Source organism: Eurypyga helias, unplaced genomic scaffold, assembly GCF_000690775.1.
Source record: "Eurypyga helias isolate BGI_N326 unplaced genomic scaffold, ASM69077v1 scaffold18371, whole genome shotgun sequence".
In the NCBI taxonomy this organism is placed as follows: Eukaryota; Metazoa; Chordata; class Aves; order Eurypygiformes; family Eurypygidae; genus Eurypyga; species Eurypyga helias.
The window spans coordinates 20,722-38,968 of record NW_010231682.1 but is presented as its reverse complement, the minus strand read 5'-3'; the positions used below and the strand labels follow the sequence as shown (position 1 = coordinate 38,968).

Here is an 18,247-nt window from a genome sequence, read left to right as displayed (position 1 = left end):
AACTTTAGGGTATAGGCAGCTTCGTTTTTGTGTCAAACTAGTTTTATATGCTATATCATAAAACTTTCAGTCCAATCAGCAACTACATTTAAATACTGCAAATTGTGGCAGCAAAACAATAATTCTGCTGATTAGCCCCTTTCCATTTCTTGTAAGTGAACTGTTTATGCTGTTGAGTACCTTTTGAAAAAAGAAAAAGCCAAAACAGCCTTGATTAGTCAAGGAGTAATTGGATGACTTGATTTTAGCAAGAGAATGAATTGGTTGATGATAGCCTGTAACTAAGTGTAGTGGTTCTGTTCAGATGAATACATAACATACAGTCATCAGATCTTGACAGGTATAACATAAGCAATGCAAAAATCTCTGGAGGCTGAGAGGTAAATTTTGTCAAAGAATTTTGAAGCTGATTCTTGGAAGAAATGGAAAGAAATGTGCCTGCCATTAGATGATACCTTTATGAATGTGGCATTTGCTACTGCCGTGCTGTATACATATTTGTCTGCTGTTACTTTTGCATGTGAGGGAGGGAAGATACAGTCTGTGTGTCCTGGCTGTCATCAAGACCTGACAGAGACAGTTCCTGCTCTTCCTCCGCGAAAAAACAGAGTCAGGCTTTACATCTTCTTCAGCCAGGCATCCCGTTTTCTGGATCTTTTTTGTCTAGTCTTACTTGAAAGCAAAGCTCAGACCCAGCTGTCTCTGCGTTATTTCTTCAATGCTGCTTTTAAAATACTTTTCCCTCAAACTGCTTCCCTCCACCCTGGGCCCACCACACTTAAACTCAAAACAGCCCAGATAAAGTGCTCAGGCAAAGATAAATCCTTCCCTGAAACTGAAGAATCCTTTAAGTTTGTGCCTGCTGGCAGCAGAGGAGGGAGCTGGATGTGGCAGCGATCATTTCCAAGCTCCTCATTTCTAGAAACTTCAGGTTAAGTCATTATTGTGGTGTTCTTAGATGGTAAATTAATTCTGCTGCTGTGTTATGCTTTACTATTTTCCTATCTAAATGCTTGCTTTATTTTGATAGCAGTATCTGCATGCCACAAAAACATTATGGGAATTTATCACAGCAGATTTGTTTACTTACAGCAAGATTGGTGTTTCTAACTCTGTGGTCTCTGTTCTTTTACACCAGGGGAAGTGGCAGGGGTGTCTCAGGCTAGACTGCAAATCCATCAGCATTTCCTGGGAGATTATATGAAAAAAGACTTGGCTCATTGCTGGGATACCTAAAATATAAAAGAGAGAGGTGGATTCCATTCAACTCCCTTTTGAAAGGTTGACTAACATCTGATAAAAATACACTTTACCCCTGGTGAGGTACGCGAGACACCAGAGAAGCCATAATCAGTTCGTGAAATAATGAAGTTACTGATTAGGGTTTCCCAGTTGACCTTCCTGTATTGCTGCATGCTTAGCCTAGTTTTTGACAAACAGATGATGCTTTGGGGAGATTCTTAAGTAAGTCTATTTTATGTATATATTTTTCTCTCCCTGTATGGTAAGTTGATTCCTTTTTTAAGGCAGTTTTGGAGCACACACAGTACAATCTCAGGAAGTAGATGGAAGGAAGGTGCTGTGTTTGGGATAATGTTTGAGAAATGCTGATTCCTTCTGTTTAAGAAGCAAATGCAGTTGATGAAGACATGGGAAATCCAAAAGATTTTCATTGTATTCATTATAGAAGGTCATTGTCCATAGTTCATGCTGTCCTGAGAAGGCAGTGATATGGCTAATTTTGGAGAAGCTAATATTAAATATAGTTTTTAATTAGTTGTTTTTTCTGTAAATAATAAGTAAATAAATAAAATTACAGTTAGATCAGGTTATTGTTTGATGGAATTCCAGAATAGCACAACATCTTTTTTTAAGACAAATGTTCTAGCACAAGTTTGATAAAATGGGTTTTTTGATGAAAACTTTGGAAGCTAGACCACAGAACTCAGCAGCCGGTAGCCTGGCAGGTGTGAGTATGCCATAGAGGATAGTGTGTAAACAAGTTTCTAACCGTGGGAAGGTCCCTCATATTTACAGAAGTTGAACCCTCACTATGTCAATAAGACAGACACGTTGTGTTTGAGGTTCACCATTTTTAAACACAGCTCATAATCAGAATGGGTTTTACCTCTGGCAGGTGAATGTGCTCCCTCTGTTCTGCAACTATCCAATTCCTTTTCTTCCTCACCTGGATGCTCCATCAGTATGATTTCAGGCTATCTTTCCTCCCTCATTTTCCTACCAAGTTCTCTTGAGCTAGTAATCAGCTTGAGAACAAAATAAGACTACCAGATCTCCTTTTCTCCTTCTCCCCCTTATTTGCACTCACTCATTCTGTTGTAAACAGTCATCAGCCAAGCCACTGTCAGCATTTCTTTATCAATGTTTATTTTTCATTTGCCTTTTTTAGAGTGCTACATATCCATAAACTAACTGATATTCTTTTTCTGCGTGATACCCAAGATAATGTAACTTGTTCCTTCAGAAAACTGAAATTCCCAGCTGTCTGCGGTCATCTTGCATCTCAAGACCTGCCTCCCATCCTCCCCGCTTCTTCCACTTCAGCCTGTTTTAGTGGGTCTTTTTATTTTCAGCAGCTTGCTTGTCTACATAGTGCTCGATATCAACTAGAGACACATATTAATAAATAGCAGTAAACTGTTAACAATCTATATCACAAAGACTGGTAGATTAATATTGTGGTTGTTACTTTCATCTTTGTAAATTGCACATTCTATACATGTTTTCTGGTATGTCCTATTTCTTGAATCAGTTTTACAACTCCATTTTTTCCAACTACTTTACATTTTTATATAGGCTGGTTTTGAAACCAGCGACTGGGTAAAAACACTGCTGTAATAGTTTAACTTTGTTAATTTCTCACAGTTGTACTTTTTCCAAGAGATCTCATCTCTCGCACAGACCCTAATTCCTAAGGCTGCAACCAGTCCTTGCTCACTAAGTCCACCTTCAGCTCTGTGTACCTGAGCTGAGTTCCCTGCAGTGTGGTTTGTGCCATCATTGCAAAGGAGACTTGAGGCCGGCATAATGGATTGCCCAAGATCCTTCCCACTTGGCTAGCATATTGAGATGACGTTATCACTAAGGCTCTTCCATCGCAGCAGTGTCTCTCTCCCTTTCCTTCTTCCTTGAGCATCCCATCATCTCACTTCTGGCTGGGCTGTCAGTCAGAGGCTGATCTGTTTTAGGTTGATGGCTGAAGGCAGCACTGACAAACCCCGAACAAGAGATTCACAACTAAAGCTCAATGCCTGTGGCCTATTAAAAAGAGATTCTCAGTTTGTGCCAAAAGATGGACATTAATGCCAGTTTGCCCTTTTTGTGTATAGAAGTCTTATACCTGCCACTTTCTTATGGACTGGGACTGTTTCAGTGGGAAGAAGTTTTGTAGTATTTGTGCATCTGAAGAGCCCATGTCTCATTGGGGCAGGAGTGCAGAAACAGATCTGTGGAAGGCAAAGGCTACAGTGTCTCTTGGATCTGCCTGGCACTGGTGTGGGTTAGTGTGCTGCGTTTCCATTTGACAGAGCAGCCTGTGCCGCTGTCACGGCCAGCAGCAGAGTTGGATCTATTGCTGTGCTCGTTTCCCTTATGCCAGAGGAGCTCACGGGTGATCTTCAGGGCGAGGCAGCTCATGGGAGAGGAGGGAGCTTCTGTTAGCCACTCTTCGTAAGACGTTTCCTAAGTTTATGTGAAAAGGATGTTGACATTGGATGGTCAACAATAGTGTAAATCTGTGTACAGTGTGTTTTGCTGTTAAATCTTTATGGTCAAGCCCACTGTTTTCAGTAAGTGAAAGACAAGATGAAGTTTAAGATGTGTGTGACAACAAAGAACCCCAACCTTCTGTCTGTCAATTAAGGAATTGTTTGTAGTTTGTCTTGTTTCCTATCTTAAATTTAGTACAAGAAATGCCTTGGGGCGTTTTACTTTGTGGGGGAAAAAACCCACCCTAGTTGATTTTAATTTTGGTAACATTAAAATTATATTTGTGTTTGACTTCTTAGACATGTCTTTAATATTATGGGGTAGGCATGCAAATATGCTGAAAATTAATCTAGGAATAATAAACTGTTTTTAATTGTTAATACTTATATGTAAAATTGTTTTTATTTTTTTTTGAGGGAGTGGGTTTTTTTGGTGATGTTGCTTATCTGATAATTTAAATCCTTAGTTGAATTATGTTGCCAGATTGTCTTCAGAAGGGCATGAAGTCAGCACACATGCTTCAGTAATATCTGGGTGTTTTACCCTTATGTTTCCAGTTGGCAATTTGAAATTATGGCTTCAACTGCACTTTAAATATGTGATAATAGCATGTGTTTCTAATAAGGGCCAGCACCATTTTGTTCAGATAGTGTGAATGGTTGTCACTCATATATGACAAATGCACCTTCATCTGCTTCTTTGATGGCCCCCTAAAAACCATACCCTCAAATCAGGGCGATGAAATTAGCTGCTGTGTAAATTGTGTGTCTGAGTGGTTCATTATCTAATCACCGTCAGAACCACAGTGATAAAGTAGATTGAAACAGGGACGAGGTCTGCCAGATGATTTCAGGCCTTTTTTTCTAAGCCCTGTTTCCCTTGGAAACACTGAGTCGTTCAGAACTTCAGAATTCTTTGTCTAAAACTTCTTTTTTTTTTTTTCCTTAATGCATAAAATTGGTCAGCCACTGAGGGCTGCCAGGGTGATTTGTAAGGTTTTCTTTCCATGAGTCTTTTAGTCATTACTGTGTATATTAAAATGTTCTGCTATGTTCAGTTTAGCTACTATGTTTGCTACTGCTAGGGTAGATACTGTTAAATACAGTAGTACCTATTTTCAGGAAAGGTCTCTAGCCTGTTCCTATTTAAAAGAAACTCCCAAAGATGTGTTAAGTGCTCTCCTGAAATAGCAAAGCACTGTGCTTTCCATGTGTCTGTATAAAGCTTTGGATTCTGGAATTGATAAGTAAATTAACAGACTAAACCAGAGTGATATAAAATACTGCAGATGACACTTGTACATGGGCAGTATGACAGACCTGCTGACTTTACTTTTCATCTCAAACTCTAGTGACTCTTAATAGTATGTTGTAAATTACATATTAAGCTAAGAAGACAAGTAATACCTAATTTAAGTGTTTTTCTATTTTAGGAGCATTTGAAGATGATGATATCACTCATGTTGAAGGAAGTGTAGATCCTGTTCGTGACATTGAAATCATACATGAGGAACTTAGACTTAAAGATGAGGAGCTGATCATGCAGAGTATAGACAAGCTCGAAAAAGTAGCTGTAAGAGGAGGAGACAAGAAATTAAAACCCGAATACGTAAGTATACGTGTATGATCTATGAGAGTAGGTCATTAATACTCTATGTATTAAATTGAAATTTTTGTGTTGTTGGGTTTTGCTACTGATCTCCCACATGTATAATACAAAACAATACTACTAGTTTTATTTAAAATTATTAACTGAAGAATTATTAGAATGAATTACTTGTTGTGTTGACAGTGTAAGATTTCACTGATAAAGCTAATTGTAATTTTTTTAATTTAACTGTTATTTTTTTGCTTTATATGAGAGCTACCAGTGCTTTGTCAAATTTAGATCGGTGTTTAGTTGTAATTTGAAATCCAGCAGTCACTTCTGAATTACTGTTGCTGTTAAGTTCTAGTCTAATGTTGATACTAGTATTCCTGTAGCCAGCAAGTGAATATATTTTCTTGGTGTGGTTGCACTTTGTGGCTTTTAGTGCATGTTAAATAAAGACTCCTAGTTGAAAATAATTTTAGAATGTTGTGGAAAGCTGCTTAAATGAGCTCCATTATCACAGGGTAGTAGTGGTGTTTCTTTGTAAATTAAAAATGTGTAATAGTTACCAATTTCAGAGTATATTTTTGTAAATGGTTATTTTGCTGCCACTTGACTCTTCAGTCTGCAACACTTTGCCAGTAGTCTAGTTATTAATTTTTCTTTAATCTTCTATAAATATTTCAGGTGGTATCTAAAGTGTGTTCTCTAATTATTACAGCAGTGTATCAGTGTGGAAATAGATGATGCTGAGTAACAAGTAATAAAAAATGCTGTTTGCTCCTATGGCTTTTTAGGTAGCAAGTAGTAAGAAAAGCATTGTCCTGTCAGTGCTGGTGTTTATCAGCACTGAAGTGCAGTGACATTCGTTGGCCCTACCTAGTGTTTGAAAGTGAATAGGAGCTGAAAATGAACATCCCTTTTCAAAATGTTCTGGGTATGTGTGGGCAGCGATTTTTATCTTCTGCAAAAGGTTGCACCTGCTTGGAGGAACAGCACAGCTTGTGCCGACGGTTTCAAATAGCACCCACACAGTCTTTCACCTTTTAATTCATCTCCAAGGGGCAAGAAAAAAATCCTGTCTGTAGCAAATTTGGAGTTCACCCTAAGGCTAAATTTTAGATTGGTATGAGATGATGAAAATGTGGAGTGTAGTGATGCTGTTCTGCCTAGCCTTGCCTGCTTTCTTGTGTGGCTGTCTTTGGAAACAGCTTTGCTCGGCTCCTCATGGGTGGAAAGAAGCCTTTGAGTGTCCATCTCTGCATGCTTTGGGGGTTTTGGATCATACTCTGTTCTTCCTGTGCTAAGGAAGAAGTCAGCACTTTCTGTGATTGCAGAGACATAACTGAAGTGAGTTTTCAGTAAAATTCGTAATAGTCGTCATGTGACTGTAGTGAGTGGTAGGTACAGTTACTGTTGTATGACAGAGCTGCTCTTACTCATTTTATAACTACAAGAAGTTGCTGTGTGTTTGAAAACAGAAAATGTCACATTGTTTTCAAATCAAGGGAGAGGCAGTAAATAAATTCCTCAAGTCTAGAAATGCAATTTGAATTAATTAAACAAAGCTTCAAAATCTGCATTATTAATCTTCTACTCAGATTCGGTTTCTCATCCTTCTCTTTGCCTCTTCCTTCAGTCTCTTAGCTTTTACTTCATCTGTAGTTCACCTGCCAAAATGGCTTTGTCATCTCCTGTTTGTAAGGTACACTTCTCATCATTCCTTGGGTTTTTTATTCTTTGTTTATGAACACAAGTACGAAAAACACCACGTTTTTGAAGTCATGTTGCTCTGGCAGTTCTGTTCTCACTAACAGCTGTTACACTTGACCAGTCTCAGCTGAGTTTGTCAACAACAATAGAAGTTTCAAAGGCATTAAATTCCTTTGTTTCATGGAAAGGGGTGGCTGAACAGAGGGGAGAGGCACAAATTAATGCTCCCCTTGAGACAAAGGCTGCACGTAGGAACTACAGTCACTAGGGAATCTCTTCAGGGAAGTACTATGGGGCATTGCATCTGTGGGTCCTGCTGATCTTGGACCTTCTTGCTTGTCTTTCTTTGTGACTGGTATGCTTGAATTATAAGGTAAACAGTAGACCTAAGTAAAGTGGACTTTTTGTAATGGTAAATGCCTGTGAAGCTCTCCCTGGTTACTTTACCTGGTAGATCGGTCCTAAGGCCGAGTGACACAGCTTCTACAAATAGATTTGTGGAGTCTATGATTGTAATGGCATTTCCTGGGCTTTTCCAGCCCCTAGCTGGGTTTATTTAGATGTTGAGCCCCTGGGCTGTGAGGCACTCCTGTACAGTTTGCTTTGCCTCTTCTCCTTTAATGTTGCAGAGAAGGCCTATGGTTGCGTTTATATAGTACTGTGTGATTAACTATGTGGTAAATGACTTAATGGGTTGAGGACAGAAACCATACAGGATTGGCAAAAAAAAAAAAAGTGAGGAATATGCATCCCTAAAGGAGTAACCAAATGTTAGGAGCGTATTTTGGCTGTTTGATCGTTCTGCACTTCCCAAATATGTTACATTGTGCAGTTAACTCGTTGGGCACAGAGGGAGTTCCTTGTCCAGCACAATTTGTGATGTTGTTTCCATGCGGTTTGTGGCTACTGTTTGAGGCTGCTTCTTTCCAGGGCAGAAAGGTCATTGAGATAGTGTAGGCTCAAATTAATACTCTCTCAAACAGATTGTCTTAAAAAAAAAAAGAGAAGAAAAAAAAAAAAGGGAGGGGCACAGGGCTGGGAGAGAACTCGTCAGGATTTGTCTTTTTAGGTTATTTACCTGTATAATACATAGCCATTGGTAATGTTCTGTTCTTTCTGAGCAGTGCTGTGCAGCAAGCAGCTCTTGTGCATGATCTGAGTGTTCCCAGTCACTTTCCCTTTCAGAAAAACTAGGAGGTTACAAGGGAAAAAACTTGATATTTGCAGGTTGTTTTGGTTTTGTTTGTTTTTTCAAGTAGAATGTTGAAATTTTAGTGTCTTATTCATTGTTCTCCTGTCCTTCTGGGAGCAAATTATGGTAAAGACACTTGAGAATTTCTTAAGTGTTTTAACAGGTTGAGTGTTGTGGAAGTTTCTGTGGTTCATTCAGAAAAGATATTGCAAACTTTCCTACCTGTGTCACTTTCAGACCATTCACTGGCTTGCTTTTCCCTACCAAACAAAAACATGTAGCACTTGAATTGTGTTTTTTGTTTCTTTTCACTTTTTTTGAGAGCACTTTGAGATCTGCTGAGGAAAACCGCTATATAAGGTGAGGAAAGAAAAATAATACTCATTTTAGTCAAGTATGTTTCTCCATTGGTAGTTTGCTGACTATAACAAATAGCCTTAATATGAAAGTTAAGGAAAAGTCAGTGATTTTAGGGAGGCTATAGTCTGGGTGACCTGTGCAAACTTAGTGCTGGCATCAAAGGGGGTTTCACTGTGCTTCATGGAGCCTAATTGAAAGTTGAAATCATTCTTCTCATTTCATAAATATGAATGTCGAGGATTCTCTTTGTCACTAAGCCTCCACAACTGTAACTTGGTGCTCTGAAATTTCCAAAAGGTTTAGGATGAGAAAAAAAGAAAATAGTCAGCCTGTGTTAGTCAACAGTTCTGTAATCTGAGGTTTGTGTTTGGTTGCCCACCTTCTTGCACTTGTGCTCTAACTTGTTCATTGTCATTTTTCCTTGGTCTAAGCCAACGTTGCACACAGTTGGTAAGTTCACCTTTGTACAGTGGCCTGGCTTTGCAGTTGAATACAGTGTTAACTTCATGCTGTCTCTTGGAGAATTGATTTCTCAGTCCCTGTCACCAGAAATAAAACAGCCAACTGCTGTTAAGGAGCCACCAATGAAATAATTTTTAAGTTCTACTTAAAAATCAGTGACACAATACGGTCCAAGATCAGCAACACGTAATGTTGACATAGTCTTGGAATAGGTTCCTTTACACGTATATTTTTGTCTGTTTTTCAAGTGTTCACGTTGGTTTCTTAGAAATGACTGTCTGTTTTTACTAAGGGTACTATTCTTTCAGGCTCTGTATATCTTTAAATATTATTTTGGCTATAACCTTTTAAAGAGAGATTATAGAACAAACCCACCCCTGCTATTTGCATGTATTAAACCAGTGCGAATATAATTTCAGAAAGCAATCAGAGTAATTTTGATTTATATTTTAAATTTGTCTGGTGCTGGCATCTGCAGAAAAATGGAAAAGATACTGAGTTAAACTTTATTATTAGCTTATTATGCATCTGTCATTTTGGGTAGCAGGCGGTTTCAAAGTAGAATTCAAGTACATATGAATTTATAGATCAGAATGTACACATTTTAAAACTTGTTTTAAAAAGATATACTGCTTAAATTTATGGGATTTTCGGTCCTAGAGACAGCAGTCTTCAAGTTCATACAGTATAATACAGTTAAGTGAACATTACTGCAGGATTCTCTTCCCACGTGATTCAATTCTAGTCCTTAGAGATTGACCCTCTGCAGTAGAGAGCTATGTCTTCAGCCCTTTGTTAGTGTGCCGAATCTCGAATTCCAGCACAGAATAGTTCTTAGTGGTAATGGCATTGTGGTTTATATATCTGACCACAAGAATATTGGTTATAGTTGAGTTCACACAGATTATTGATGTTATGATAAGAAGACAAAATCTTTAGGCCAGTATCAATGTCTGCAGTGTTTGGGATTTCAATTTCCAGTTGAAAAGTGGCTTTTACAGTACGTCAGCATCAGTGTTCCCTGCATTTGAACTTCCAGTTTTCAGTTGAAAGAGGTGCTTTTACAACTCCTGTGAGCTGCCTAAATTCCGCTGTTAAAATCTGTCAGTTTTAGAGTAAGGTTAGTTTTTCAAATCAAGCACACTTACTAAGAGTGAAAGTAATTGCAATTATGAAAAGAACAGTTAGAGACGACTACTTAATGCAGTGGTACTAGAACCATGCTGTACTTATTTAATTTACAAGAAAGGCATCGAGTTTGTTTTGTTACTGCAGTGGGCGATAAACTAAGAATTGATACAATGACCACAGGCATGGAATATAAACATCTGTCAGCATATATATATTATGAGCAGTAAAGCAAAATCTTCCTAATGATGTTTTAAGTAGCCTTAATCCCTTCTGCCTTCTTCCTCCCCTTCCATTTAACATCTTGGTCCTGTCCTAGTAATAGTAACTGAAAGATGTCTTTTTTGTTCATCCGAAATTTCTGATGCGGTGAGGGATATGCTTCTCAGACAGCATAGAGCTGGTAGATTGTTTCTTCTCATTGCCAGTATGTACTAGGTGAAAATCTTTCCTTCCTACAATATTCTGATGAATGTAATCGCGCCGAGCAGTATTCGCTGACCTCGCGTAGCAAGCACTCGCCAGAGTTCTCACGGATGGATGAACTCTTATTTCCTCTAACTGATGATGTCAGTTGGGAATTTTCACCTTTCTTTCGTTCCAAGTTGAAGGTAAATACAGTGGTGAATAGTGTGTGGGGGTTTGGGGTTTGGTTTGGGTTTTTTTTGCCAGTTGCTTTAGTCTGCTTTTGTGAGGAGAGTCTAAGAGGCCAGTTTGTTCCACTGGAAGATGGAAGGAAAAGTAGCAGTGTATGCATACCCTGTTGACATACTTTCTGCCAGTGACGGTTACGATTAGTAACTTAAATGTTAAATCATAGGGAATCGAAAATATTTATATTCTTAATGCATATAATTATGCCTAAACTCTTTAGTGGACCATTTACTGTGCTTAATGTGGTATTTAGAGGAAATTAAAGTTCATTCTGGAGAACATTTTGAATGTAACAGGAAAATATTCATGGCAGATGTTTGTGAATTAATTGGTAGTAAAGCCTGACTTAAAAGTACATAATGTGTAAATACATGTTTGGATTTCTTTTGGTATTATCAGAAGACAGAGGGAAGTCAGTGCTTAACTACTTTCTGTCAAGGCTGATCTTTCCTGCGTAGATTTGAACAGTAGCTTAAAATAATTACTTTTGTAAATAGCGTCTGTCTGGGTATGTCTAGATCCCAGCCATGGTGTAATTTTTAAGTAGTGTATGCAGATGCCAAAATAACTCCAGATATGAATAGTTGAGTTCTGAAAAAGACACCTTTTTCAGTTGGCTAAATTCACATCTACAACAAATGCATTCACACGTGGATCTATTTGGAAATAAGGGAGTGTAGACTAATGCAGTAAGAAAAGTTTAGTGGAACTCTGTGGAAAATGTTTCATTTAACTTTTCAGTGCAGTTTCTCTGTTGTGGATTTCTGAGTTGCTAGAAATAATCATTTGTAGATAGACTGCTTTCTGTATTCTCGCCTGCTGTTTTCGGTGAGGAGCTACAAGTGAAGATACGATTTTATGTATAATGCCTTAGAAACCACAAGGATGACCCACACAGGAGAATTTGTGGATTATTGACAGGAATTACATTGCCTGGAATGCTTGTAGGGTGTTTTGGCTGGAAGTACTTGCTGTGGTTCATAAACATTATTGGTATCTAGTTCTCAGTAAATCTTGTATCATGTACAGCTTGTACTGGCTCTGTTAGAAGGTATTGAATAGAAGAAAGGATAATACACTTGTCCTAAATCCATTACTTCTCCCATTGTATTTTTATTAAAGTCAGTGAGCAAGGGAATTGTAAGAGATTAGACATTGTTTTGTACCGCAGAGGAGCTCATTGTCACTCCAGTTGATGCAGTACCTGACTTGTTCTCTTTCTTGCACCCAACTGCTACAGCTTATTTAAGCACTTAACGCAGTTGAAAAACATGATCTAGCCTTTTTTTAATGCTGCAAAATTTGTCTTAATTGGCTTTTAAAAATACCGCTGTTTTCTAAACACTGTCTTTACAGTAAAATCTTACTTTATCCCTTCAGCCTCACTATTTTAAATCACCATAAAACCTCCAGGTAAAGTAGAGAGTTGAGGCCACGCTAAATAAAACTGAAAAAGATTTCCAAGGAAAGCCGGAACTGGAAGGATTGCGGGCACAGCACGCACCGAGCACCTTGTGCTAACGAGGAAATTGGTGTGCGCACAATAAACTGGTTTTGGAGAAGCACCGTTTAACTAGTTATGAGTCCTCTTTACCACGAATAGCATAGTTCTCTATCTGAAAAAACACCATAGCTATTTTGAAGGCCAGATGGAATACTAATTATTATCTAGTTTGATAATAGAATCTCTTTCTTAGGAGAAAAAGATGAACCTTGATTTAAATATTTTCTAGCTAGAGAGAAATTATTACAACTTGCATAAGCTGTGCCAGTGATTATCTTTTACTGTTTAGAAATAAGACGCAGCTTTAGTCTGTATTTGTCAAGCTTCAACTTTGAGCCTTTTGGTTTCTGTATGCTAGTGTGAAAACCCCTGTACTATGTGAGTTTTTTGTTAATTCTATATATGAAATGCAGTAAGAATGAAACGATAAGATTTAAGCACAGACTGACTCTTTGTGTATAAGCACTTTTTCAAAACTTATTTTTCTTCATCTTTTCAGTATTTCAGCAGCCATGAATGTAGAATTATTCACACTGGACATGAGCCTATTTATATACTCAAAGATTATATTATGAGTTACAGTACAGTTAATTTCTTGCCACCCTCAAGTCTTCTCAGTCACTTTGGCAAGGGCAGTCTTCTACCTGTAAATGCTGTGTCCACCCTCTCTTCTCCCCCACCCAGCAAGCGTATGAACTTGAATTTATTCTATTGAAAAACGTTGTTTGCTTTCACAAAATCTGTTGTAGCAGTTCTGGTTACTACGCACATGATTCGTGTTGTTAGTAATTTACTACTCTCAGAATCGGTGTCATTAACATGGTCTTTTTTTAGGCTGTTGAAAGATGATGACTAGCAAAATACAAATAGTTCGTTTGGAGTGCCACCAGAAACACACTCACTGCATCTTCTAGTTACAGTTAACACTGAGACCTACTGGTTGGGTGGTGTTGACTCCATTTAGTGTATGCAGTGTTTTCTGAATTAAACACCTTACATCACTGAGCCAGATTCCTTGTGTAAGTCGGAATATATTAATTCTGTGCTACTACCTTCATTATTGATATGCGATGCTGTGGGACTACTGTGCGAAACGAGGCATTAACTAAGAGCTGCAGGGTGATGTACTTACAGGTACTCCTTACAGCTTTTCTGAGGAGCAGAGTCGTGAAAATGGTAGAATTTTGGACAACCAAAACATTTTAGTGAAAAGTATGTAACTGATTTGGAAGTGTTTACAGGGAGCTGGTCAGTTATTACATCTTGGAAGTTTTGAAGGGAATGAATAAGGTGCTCAGAAACACTCTGTGCTTCCCAGAAACATTTCCCTTGGTGGAAGAAAGAAAAAAAAGCCTACTTGTACTCGCAGTTACTCTCTGTGGTACCAGAGTGTTTTGCACTGCCTGCAGAATCACAGAGAATTCACTTGCACTTTGAAGTGTGAAGTGCTAATCCTCACAACTGCTTACTTCTTTATTAAATTTGCGGAAGTTAATTACATGCCCTGCTAATTTACAACAAAAAACTCACAATTCTTGGATGCCAAGTAGGCAAGTGAGTTTTCCAAGCTTCAGTTTAGTCCCTCATGCTGTAAGAAGAATTTGGCATGGGCACACATTATTACTGTCATCCATCCAGAGAGTTTATTAATGTCTGCACGTTTTTCTACACAGTAGTGTCTCATGAGCATGTCTTGATACAGCTCCTAAATGCAATTTAAATGTATTTTTCTATAGTATCTTATACTGTTGGGACTCATTGTTAAATGTCCTGCTTAGCATTTGTGTGCTGACTGCTTACTGTCTTTGGAAAATGAGAGCAGGATGTAAATTAAAATCATTGTATTGCCCATGGCCGAGTACACCGAGTTTTCACCTGTGCTAGAGATATATATTGCCAAGGATATAGTCAGATATATTCCATATTCATGAAGTTTGCTCTATTTCATATGCCTTGACAACTGTAAGTAAACTGGATTTTGAGGTGGGTTTTGGTGCTTTTTAAATGGTGCTCACTATAATGGTGCTAGCTGAAAAACAACAAGAGAATACCCCTCTCCTCAACCAAGAAGTGGATCATTCTGCCTGTGACAGATTGACCTCGAAGTGTGCAACTGGGGAGGCCAGCTCTAATGAAACAAAGTGGATCATTGCTCCGTATTCTGTTATTAAGCATCTCTGTGTTAACTAGAGTAATGATTAAATGTATTTAAATGACTCTTACAATGATAGTGAAGATAAAAAGGTCAGTTCATACTCTTTCACCAGGCCTAAACAGGAGCAATTAATAAAACTAAAAATGGTGACACATGAGGTGTAACCTGAAAATGTGCTTTTTCCTTTTTGTGTGCTTAGAGTATGGGGCAGCTGAGTGAAAAAAGAAATATCTGGAAATAGTTGCCTTTCTTCATATTGTTGTTAGTATTTAATGATTACTTGTTGAGGGTTCTCAGTTAAATGGGACACTACCATTGTTGCAGAGGAATCTTGAGTTCATCTGTCCTTTTTCTTTTTTTTTTTTTCATTTCTGGACTGTCTGCCTTATGTTCTGTGTGCTCAGCTGCCCAGATAGTCCATCAGAGAAAATCTGCCTTTGAATAATTATTTTCAAATTTTTTCTTTGTGTCTTACTGCCTCGCCAGCTTCAGATATAAACGCTATATTTGCTTATAAGTTTCTGTCCTTCTACCCAAAGTAAGTTTTCCAGTACTTTGCTAGCTTCTGTGTACCTCCAAAGCAAAACTGCAAATATATGGCTGTCAATTCTCCCTGGCACATTCAGTTGTTGGTCAGCCTTCCCTGTGGAAGCTAGCCATGTAATTACTCCTGGAGAACAACACTTGCAAACAGCATCGAGTCAGGTACCCAGATGAGAACTCTGAAAACTTAGGTCTGTGCCAAAAGGGGTTTAGAAGTGTCACTGTAGGTAGCAGGTGAATGCGGACAAGAAGTGATTGGCAAGCGTGTGCTTAGGTGGGCTATAGAAAGAGCCAACTTTGTGCTGCATTGACGCTTGAAATTTTCCGGCGGTTCTGCATTCTGTAGCTACCCTTGCAGCGTGATTAAAAATCATTTCATTGCTGCTTAAGCCTGTAAGATTGGTGTCGATAACTTGTGCTATAAGGTTTTTCTCAGTCTGTTTTTTTTATCATCTCCAATTTAGATGCAGTAATGTGTTGCTGTTTAGGGGGTAGCTGTCATGCTGAAAGACACGTGGTAGGTGCCTGCAGAATTAGTTTATCACCCCGGATAGTGTGTAGTCGGAATTCCTTCACTGCTGAACAGGAATCTTGGAGGTTGTGTTGGTTTTAACATATCTATTTAAACAAAAGCTGAGGATGAAGATCTTAAATGAGAAATACTTATCGATAGAATTGCTTCCCTTATCTTGTTTATACCGATCAATTAAAAAATAAAAAGCGCAGAGGGTTAAAGACAAGATGGTACCACTGTTTTCTTCTTTATGTGTAATCTTGTTGCATGTCTCTACATAAGCTGTTCTGGCCACTCATCACAGTAACCAGCTGGGCCATTTCACCTGCTGGAGCCATTAAAGAGGACTCTCTCCCCCTAGATTAATCCCCTCCGACATTAGTTTTTTGCTCTGACAACTGGAGCAGGCATTCAGAATTTGCAGGTGGCCAGTGTGACGCACATAATTGCCTACAATTTTAGGCAATGAATAAAAATGGTCTACATTACTTGTCAAAGGTTGTATATGCAGTGCCAAGTGAGATCTATGGGAAGCCTTTTAGGGTTTAAAGAACAGTTAATAGCAAAGCTGCACAGTGCTTTTTTAATCATAATGCATTTGTAATATAGCACTTTGATCTTCTCCTTGTAGGAAATGGTGTTATATTAGCCACTTTTAAACATTTATGAGTGAAATTCAGTTATAGGAGAGTAAAAGTGATTATTCTTAGGCAGAACATGTTAGATTTCATTAAAAGTTTTAGCTTGCCCCTTCCTTGTTAAAATCTGTGGGGAGTCCTGTTCCTGGAGGGTTTCAAATCAGGATCTGAAGATTTAGAGGAGCTTTTTCTTTTGTTTTTTTCACTAAAGCAAGACTAGGAAAGGCTGTAGTAAATACTGATGTTATTTGTGATTGTTTATAAACGTACTTCAACCGCATAGCATTAAGTGCAAAACATGTGTGCTCAATGGTTTAGGGAACGTTTCTGTGTGTTTTGAAGATATTAATTCTCTTTTGAATCAATTATAACCTAAAAAATGCATTATTTAAAGCATGATCATAAATTATCTACAACAAAAAATAGGCGACTCTAAAATGTACTACTCCTAGAAGAGCCGAGTTTGACCTTTCAGACCCAAGAGCCTTTTATTAACACCTGCCTGTAAGGAGAACCGTGCCACACGCAGCTTTCGGATTCACGACCACAAAACTGATGAGGAAAGGCTTGAAGGGTTCAGTTTGTGTCACTTGCTGTTTGCCGTTTCCATTTCACAGATGATTAATCTTTCTGTGAAGAAAGGCCAGAGAAACAAAGCACATTGGGCTCTTCCTGCAGTTACTCCTTCTGAATGCACACTAGCTTGCTAACTAAAAGGCCTTTAGATTTCCTGCCGAGAGAGATGTTCTGAAAGTGAATGCAGCTGGTTGGAGGTCACCAGTGCAAGGCTCTTGCCATTGTGTAATGGAGGCTTTGGCAGGTTTCATTTTGGGGGGGAGGGAGAAGGTGTTGGCGAAAAATTAATGCGGAATAAAAAGGGCTTTGGCCATTTGAATTAATTTCTTGAAGGGTGGATCATCAATAATAGGCTCAATTTCTTTTGCTCACAATTTAAAAAAACCCGATATTTGCCATGTTTTTTCCCACCCATTCCCTTTCCTTAATGGCATGTTTATATTGTGCGTGGTCTCTCCCGCTGGATGCTGAAATGTCGCGTCTTACTGAGTTTGAAAAGCTATCCGAAATGCACTGTTTTTTTACATATATTTTAGGAGCTCTGCTAATTTTCGTGGTGGCAAGGGATGATACTTCAGTATTGTGTGTTTAACTTCCTAATTATGGTATGTGTATTGCTTTAATAATCAATCTTGTTCTTTAGTGACTTCTAAAGCAGCAATTTCTATTTTCCTGGGAGAGTAAAAATTTGTTTTTAAAATGCATTTTATAATTTTTAATTTGTGTATACACTTTGAATCTTAATATATACACGCCTTGTTTATGGAAGAGAATGGTCTGATATCCAGCTGAGTTTTTGACTTTGTTTTTTCATGATCTTGCGTAGGACGTAATGTGCAAAATCAAGACCTGGGTAATAGATGAAAAGAAAGCTGTCCGTTTCTACCATGATTGGAATGACAAAGAGGTAGGCTATAAATATCAGCCCATGAACTGACTTCTAATTTTGCTACCTGTTACTGTCTGTGTTTAAAGCTGTTTTTTTAAAGATTTCATATTCATAGTGCATCAGATGTTAAATTTATCGGCCATTTCTGTGTTTATCACTGATCTATATATTAAACTTTTAATTCTGCTGCCTTTTCAGAAATGCCATGAGGAAAATGGTCATAAAATTTACTCAAGTTGGTATAATTTGTTTTAAAAATTCTCCTCCTGTATTTTCACTTCTAGATTGATGTTTTGAACAAACATTTGTTTTTCACTTCAAAACCGATGATCTACTTGGTTAACCTCTCTGAAAAAGACTACATAAGAAAGAAAAATAAGTGGTGAGTGTGTTTAGGTTAAATATCTGAATTTCTGATTCTATTTCACATTTTTCAATGGTGAATAATTACTTGTATATTAAGATCACTGTGGATATTAATTAAAAGAGGAATAAAAACTAATGCTGCACTTTTGTTACTTGTTATGCTACCATTGACATGCTGCTTGAGTACGGTGCATATGGTGAAACCCTGAATGAAAGTGTGGAATAGAAAAGAAT

The 18,247-nt window shown here is 38.1% G+C and overlaps 1 protein-coding gene across 1 annotated transcript in view; it reads left to right on the top strand.

Annotated features, from left to right (window-relative positions):
- The window catches only part of LOC104516742 (obg-like ATPase 1), a 58,243-nt gene extending 40,210 nt beyond the window's left edge, over positions 1 to 18,033 (top strand). Inside the window, exons 4-6 of the mRNA XM_010161175.1 lie at positions 5,162 to 5,337; positions 17,585 to 17,665; positions 17,932 to 18,033. Coding sequence (XP_010159477.1) covers positions 5,162 to 5,337; positions 17,585 to 17,665; positions 17,932 to 18,033 — 359 coding nt within the window. The remainder of the gene's footprint in view (positions 1 to 5,161; positions 5,338 to 17,584; positions 17,666 to 17,931) is intronic.
- Positions 18,034 to 18,247: the final 214 nt, after the last annotated feature.